General features: G+C 36.4%; 1 protein-coding gene across 1 annotated transcript in view; it reads left to right on the forward strand.

Moving 5' to 3' along the window:
* The window catches only part of LOC106873015 (uncharacterized), a 16,882-nt gene extending 9,640 nt beyond the window's left edge, over positions 1 to 7,242 (forward strand). Inside the window, exons 6-9 of the mRNA XM_089345569.1 lie at positions 379 to 498; positions 3,075 to 3,191; positions 3,544 to 3,660; positions 6,508 to 7,242. Coding sequence (XP_089201695.1) covers positions 379 to 498; positions 3,075 to 3,191; positions 3,544 to 3,660; positions 6,508 to 6,740 — 587 coding nt within the window. The 3' untranslated portion in view covers positions 6,741 to 7,242. The remainder of the gene's footprint in view (positions 1 to 378; positions 499 to 3,074; positions 3,192 to 3,543; positions 3,661 to 6,507) is intronic.
* Positions 7,243 to 7,932: the final 690 nt, after the last annotated feature.

Genomic DNA, 7,932 nt, shown 5'->3' on the forward strand with positions numbered 1-7,932 from the left:
TGATAATGATGATGTTAATAGTAATAATAATAATGATAATAATAATAATAATAAATCGAAATATATGGTACCCTGGGCATAACACCTACATGAACTTCTAACTTGTTGTCTCTTGAGGTCTCTGGGTGAGACTTGTATCCAACTTGTACAAATGCAAAACAAAAGTCAAAACATATAATAATAATAATAATAACAATAATAATAATGATAATAATAATAATAATAATGATAATAATAATAATAATAATAATAATAATAATAATAATAATAATAATAATAATAATAATAATAATAATAGTAATAGTAATAATAATAATGATGATAATAGTAATAACAATAAAGGTTTTCATTTGATATTGCAACTACATATATTTTCAGACATCAACGAGTGTAGAAGGAGAGTCTGTGGTCGTTATGCAAGATGTTACAACACACCTGGATCCTACTATTGCAAGTGCTACGGTCGTGGCTACCAAATGATCGGAAAGAGATGTGTAGGTAAGTAGAAGACAACAATAACGATAGCAATATTGGAAGTATATACATATGTGTGTGTGTGTGTGTGTGTGTGTTCGCGCGCGCGCATGTATATGTATGGATGTTTGTATGCATATATCTACTTAATATCTCGCCGATATCAAAGTAATAATAATAATGATAACAACAACAAGAACAACAACAACAACAACAACAACAATAATAATAATAATAACAACAAGAATGATGATGATGATAACAACAAATGTAAGTGTTGCCACTATTAAAAATATATCTGTAAAAGGAATTTGACCAATTAAATAAACATAAGGACCTGGAAATTGAAATACAAAAGATATGCCATCTTAAAGCAAGAACTGATCCTCAATTTGTGTGTGCCCTTGATAACAAAAGAAAGGTATGTCAGAAATATTTGGATAACATCCCAGGAGAACCCTGTCTCAGAGAAATCCAAGAGATTGCCCTGACAAATACTGCCCCCATCCTTAGAAACACCGTATCAATTAAAATGTATGTGTTGTATTAAATGAAGATATTTCGCAACTGCGCCTACCAATTCCTGTCCCCAAGCATTTAGTCATACTGTAACATCTCTTATCCTTCACGCTCACTAGGACGCTACCTGTTCCTCGGTAAGTGATGGTAACAAACAAGCAAATTAAAAGTAAATAATAATAATAATAATAATAATAATAATAATAATACTGAGGTGATGGTGATGATGATAATAATCGTTTCAAATTTTAACACAAGGGCAGCCAGTTTGGTGGAGGGGATGAGTCGATTGCATGGACCCCAATGTTTCACTGATACCTAATTCCTCGATCCCGAAAGAAGAAAAGCAATGTCAACCTCGACGGAATTTGAACGCAGAGCGTTGCGACGGATGAAATACTACTCTTTTACTCCTTTACTCTTTTACTTGTTTCAGTCATTTGACTGTGGCCATGCTGGAGCACCGCCTTTAGTCGAGCAAATCGACCCCAGGACTTATTCTTTGTAAGCCTAGTACTTATTCTATCGGTCACTTTTGCCGAACCGCTAAGTTTCGGGGACGTAAACACACCAGCATCGGTTGTCAAGCGATGTTGGGGGGACAAACACAGATACACAAACACACACACATATATATATATACATATATACGACGGGCTTCTTTCAGTTTCTGTCTACCAAATCCACTCACAAGGCTTTGGTCGGCCCGAGACTATAGTAGAAGACACTTGCCCAAGGTGCCACGCAGTGGGACTGAACCCAGAACCATGTGGTTGGTAAGCAAGCTACTTACCACACAGGTGCGCTACCGATTCTGCCAGCTCACTGCCTTAATAATAATAATAATAATAATAATAATAATAATAATAATAATAATAATAATAATAATAATAATAATAATAATAATAATAATAATAATCCTTTCTACTAAAGGCACAAAGCGTGAAATTTGTGGAGAGGAGACTAGTCGACAACATCGACCCCGGTGTTTCACTGAGTACTTCATTTATCGACCTCGAAAGCGTGAATGGCAATGTCGAACTCGGCAGAATTTGAACTCAGAACGTAAAAACGGACGAAATGGCGCTAATTTTATCGCCCACCGCGGTAATGATTCTACCATCTCGCAGAACAATAATAACAATCATTGTTATTTTGATAATAATAATAATACTTGGAATACTAATTTAACATCCACGTCCTATGCTGGCATGTTCTGGACGGCGGGACACGATCCTAAGGCTTTCAAGATTGCATCGTTCTGCCATCTTTGATTTGCTATTGTTTCTATGGATTGATGCTCTTCAAATCGCCAACCACTTCGCTGCATGTACTGGGCACTTGTCGTGGCCTCAACGCTAGTGTGGCTGCCGTGCAGTTTACACGACTAAGATCCTCTTCGACGGATGGAGGGAAAGAGGTCGGGTTTATGTTAGGAAATTAAAGGTTTAAATATAGCAGAAGGGGTAAGAACAGAAAAGGTTAGAGGCGCAATATGGCTTCTCACGTTTTACGATAGTTTTAGGAACGATCTTTTAGATCTTGAGATAGAGTGAGTGTGTGTGTGTGTGTGTGAGAGAGAGAGAGAGAGTGAGAGAGATAGAGAGAGAGAGAGAGAGAGAGAGAGAGAGAGAGAGAGAGAGAGAGAGAGAGTGAGAGAGATAGAGAGAGAGAGAGAGAGAGAGAGAGAGAGAGTGAGAGAGATAGAGATAGAGAGAGAGAGAGAGAGAGAGAGAGAGAAATAAAATAGAGGTGACGAGGTGTGGCCCCTAATGTCCTAGGGGAAAAGTTGTGAACGAGGACAGCAGAATAGGAAGAATGCGTGTAGTGATTGTATGGGTGTGTATGAGAGAGTCAGAGATGTTTGGAGACGGGGAAAAGATTAAGTGAAGAATATGATGAAGGAAGATTTGAGTGATAATATGGAGAGAAAGCAGGAAGGCTGGGTAACCATCTTAGAAATTGTGTATTTTTTAGGGTATTGTGACTTGTGGATAACAACGCTAATAGCAAAAACAACAAAAATAATATCAGTTCCTTATTTATATGTACAATATTTATTTCTTTTTTCCAAATTTTAGACATCAACGAGTGTTTAAAGAACCCTTGTCCTTCTGATGCCAAATGTTACAACTACCCAGGGTCTTACCGTTGTGCATGTAAACGAGGTTACCGATATCTGAATAAAAAGTGTGTTGGTAAGTAAATATAAGCAATAAAAATAAACATTTAAAATCCACATTGGTTTATGAAATAATTTGTGTTGGTCATTTAGCCCAAGTTCGGTAATGATCTCGTATGTCTAATGTATTTAGTTGTTCAACCGAATAACTAATTTAGTAATTAAGCAAAATATCATACTGCACACCTAGACATACAATAGTTAATTTCTATGCTGTGTAGTGTGACAGTGTGGACGTTTTGTATATCAGGGAATACAGTCGGAAATTGTATGTGGTATATATAAAATTGTATATGTTATATATAAAACGAACATTGGTTCATTCTTGCTTTTGCGTTTAAATAACATTTATTTATTTGTTTTAACAGATTACAACGAGTGCAAATATAAAGGAAGATGTGACCAAATCTGTATCAATACTCCCGGATCCTACTATTGCCGCTGTAATAAGGGTTATGAAATATTTAAGAATCGTTTTTGCGTGGGTAAGTTCATCATTTCTATATAATATTTTACGCAACACGCGCGCGCGCCACATATTGTCCTTTCTATCCGTAATAGAACAACATCTACTCTGTCCAGTTCCACATTACCAGAAGGCCCTTTATCTCATCCTTCTGACTCGTGGTTGTTTAATCTGATCTTAAAGGGTATTTTTCCTTTATACCTGCATAATTGTGTACCTTCTTAGACACCTTCAGATTATTTGTACCTTCTTAGACACCTTCAGATTATTTGTACCTTCTTAGACACCTTCAGATTATTTGTACCTTCTTAGACATCTTTAGATTATTTGTACCTTCTTAGACATCTTTAGATTATTTGTACCTTCTTAGACACCTTCAGATTATTTGTACCTTCTTAGACACCTTCAGATTATTTGTACCTTCTTAGACATCTTTAGATTATTTGTACCTTCTTAGACACCTTCAGATTATTTGTACCTTCTTAGACACCTTCAGATTATTTGTACCGTCTTAGACACCTTCAGATTATTTGTACCGTCTTAGACACCTTCAGATTATTTGTACCTTCTTAGAAACCTTCGGATTATTTGTACCTTCTTAGACATCTTTAGATTATTTGTACCTTCTTAGACACCTTCAGATTATTTGTACCGTCTTAGACACCTTCAGATTATTTGTACCTTCTTAGAAACCTTCAGATTATTTGTACCTTCTTAGAAACCTTCAGATTATTTGTACCGTCTTAGACACCTTCAGATTATTTGTACCGTCTTAGACACCTTCAGATTATTTGTACCTTCTTAGAAACCTTCAGATTATTTGTACCTTCTTAGAAACCTTCAGATTATTTGTACCTTCTTAGACACCTTCAGATTATTTGTACCGTCTGAGACACCTTCGGATTATTTGTACCTTCTTAGACATCTTTAGATTATTTGTACCTTCTTAGAAACCTTCGGATTATTTGTACCTTCTTAGACACCTTCAGATTATTTGTACCTTCTTAGACACCTTCAGATTATTTGTACCTTCTTAGACACCTTCGGATTATTTGTACCTTCTTAGACACCTTCAGATTATTTGTACCTTCTTAGACACCTTCAGATTATTTGTACCTTCTTAGACACCTTCGGATTATTTGTACCTTCTTAGACACCTTCAGATTATTTGTACCTTCTTAGACACCTTCAGATTATTTGTACCTTCTTAAAAACCTTCAGATTATTTGTACCTTCTTAGACACCTTCAGATTATTTGTACCTTCTTAGAAACCTTCAGATTATTTGTACCTTCTTAGACACCTTCAGATTATTTGTACCTTCTTAGACACCTTCAGATTATTTGTACCTTCTTAGACACCTTCAGATTATTTGTACCTTCTTAGACATCTTTAGATTATTTGTACCTTCTTAGACACCTTCAGATTATTTGTACCTTCTTAGAAACCTTCGGATTATTTGTACCTTCTTAGACACCTTCAGATTATTTGTACCTTCTTAGACACCTTCAGATTATTTGTACCTTCTTAGACACCTTCGGATTATTTGTACCTTCTTAGATACCTTCAGATTATTTGTACCTTCTTAGACACCTTCAGATTATTTGTACCTTCTTAGACACCTTCGGATTATTTGTACCTTCTTAGACACCTTCAGATTATTTGTACCTTCTTAGACACCTTCAGATTATTTGTACCTTCTTAAAAACCTTCAGATTATTTGTACCTTCTTAGACACCTTCAGATTATTTGTACCTTCTTAGAAACCTTCAGATTATTTGTACCGTCTTAGACACCTTCAGATTATTTGTACCGTCTTAGACATCTTTAGATTATTTGTACCTTCTTAGAAACCTTCAGATTATTTGTACCTTCTTAGACACCTTCAGATTATTTGTACCGTCTTAGACACCTTCGGATTATTTATACCTTCTTAGACATCTTTAGATTATTTGTACCTTCTTAGAAACCTTCGGATTATTTGTACCTTCTTAGACACCTTCAGATTATTTGTACCTTCTTAGACACCTTCAGGTTATTTGTACCGTCTTAGACATCTTCAGATTATTTGTACCGTCTTAGACACCTTCGGATTATTTGTACCTTCTTAGACACCTTCAGATTATTGGAGACAGCCACTGTCACGTTTATAACTATTTCTTTATTACTTTAATTATTATGACAGCAAGTGACCTTACCTCAATATTAAAGCCTCCTTTTGTACTGGATTTGGGTACATTTATAAATCTTTTTGTGGTCCTCATTTAACATCTATAAGTGACGTAACGTTACAATTTTGAGAAGATATGTATAGATATTAAAGAAACTATTGCTCAGTATAACATCAAATGCAAAGTGCTAGAGAAGTGCAGACCAGACATTCCTGAAAGATAGTAGGAGCTGTAGATTCTGTATAACAGAGAAACGAAGAAAAGTGAAGGACTCCCTCAGCCCAGACGCATACCTAGGAAATAAAAACGACAGTTTTCCATTTTGACACCATAAATGTAGAAAATTACTATTTTAAAATCTCACAACGTGAGATATTCAGCAGCAGTATCTTATAGTAAAGATTGTTTGCCAACATAACATGGTTTAGGACTGCCATGGTATGTTCCCAGCTGGCTATACGACACGATCTGTGTCCTTATATTTTCGAAAAAGAAGCTAAATTACAGCACCATTCGTCCTAAACCAGGACTGCCACGTTATGTTGGCAAACAATCTTTACTACCCTCAATGTATTTCTATAATTACATGGCTTGCTAGGTACTCCATATAAATAGGGATCGGTTATTTTCCATCTTCATATATATTGTTCATTTTTTATCTATACTTATGTTTGTTCATTTCCTACTTATTTTCAGACATCAACGAATGTAGGTGCAACAATGGTGGCTGTCCTTTCCCCTACAGATGTATTAACAGACCCGGACACCACTACTGTGATTGCCCCTTCGGGTTTGGAGTTAAAGGGAATATGTGTCACCTTTTGATACCTCAAAAGAACTTGAACTTTACTCTCCCCAATAATCCAACTGTCATACCAAGAATGAAGCCACAAGTACATTCCACAACGTTGGCACCAAATAAAGGTTAAATCAGAGGCGAGGCAAGATGGTCATAAATGAAATGCCTACCATTTGTCTTTTTGATAATTCTCCTCGATCGAAGCTTACATGGAATCTAAACATCTACATAAAAAATAATCGACTGTTACTCTCTACTATATTATACATTATAAATTATACTCCTACTTAAATAGTTTAAATCCTTACTACATGGTAATAAAATAATTAGCATCGACTTAAACAAAACATTGGAAGCGTAATCACCGACCAATATCAAACGTTTCGCCGCGGAACTTCTTTGTGCGGGGTAACCTCCATAGCAAGTCATTTTTTTAGGTGACGTCCATATGACATAGGACACCTCTGTCTTACATGACCACTTCATCAAGTCATCATCACTCCAGGACATGTGATAACAATCTTATCACCCCACTATGTCACTTATACAATACATCATCGTTGTGTATGCTTCGAGTTTTTATTAATTCAGTAATTTCGTTGTATTAGTTAAATAAATGACCATTGCATTTATCTCTCTGTCTCTTAATGTAGCAACTGTGAAGAGTAATCCCTACCGTACGTATATATATGTATGTCTATGTGTCCGTGTGTGTCTATGTGTCCGTGTGTGTCTATGTGTCCGTGTGTGTCTATGTGTCCGTGTGTCTCTATGTGTCCGTGTGTGTCTATGTGTCCGTGTGCTTGTGTGTGTGTAATAAAATTAAATGACAAGGGAATAAGCAATGATATAATGATCTTTAATTGGCTTGCAGCTGTTTCTGCTATTAGATGCAAAGCATTCACAGTTGTGTGTTTGTGCAAGTATGGCTGATTAGAATTTAGAACATGTTTTTCTGTTTTGTGTGGAGAATGGGATTTCGCTTGTTAGACGGTTGATTTGCCGTTAAACATCCACTGCATGGAGCACTGGGCGTGACGTGGCTGATGATACACAGACATGCGCTGAGGTTTCTTTGACTGAGGGCAGGTGTGGTCGCCGTACTGAATTAGAACGTCTGTTACCTAGCTGACATCAGGGACCAGTCGAGTGATGCGATGGGAAAAGTTGTATTTCTGCGTTTTGTAGAGATTTGATGACCACCAAGAGCGAGAGCGTTCTGGAAGGCACTCTGGGCGTCGACGAAAATCACCACGACCTCTTTCAGTCCTGGGCGTATGGATAATTTCAGAAATGCTGAACCTGGCAGTGTTAACAGATTA

The sequence above is a fragment of the Octopus bimaculoides genome, chromosome 29, assembly GCF_046866305.1.
Source record: "Octopus bimaculoides isolate indiv1 chromosome 29, ASM4686630v1, whole genome shotgun sequence".
NCBI lineage: Eukaryota > Metazoa > Mollusca > Cephalopoda > Octopoda > Octopodidae > Octopus > Octopus bimaculoides.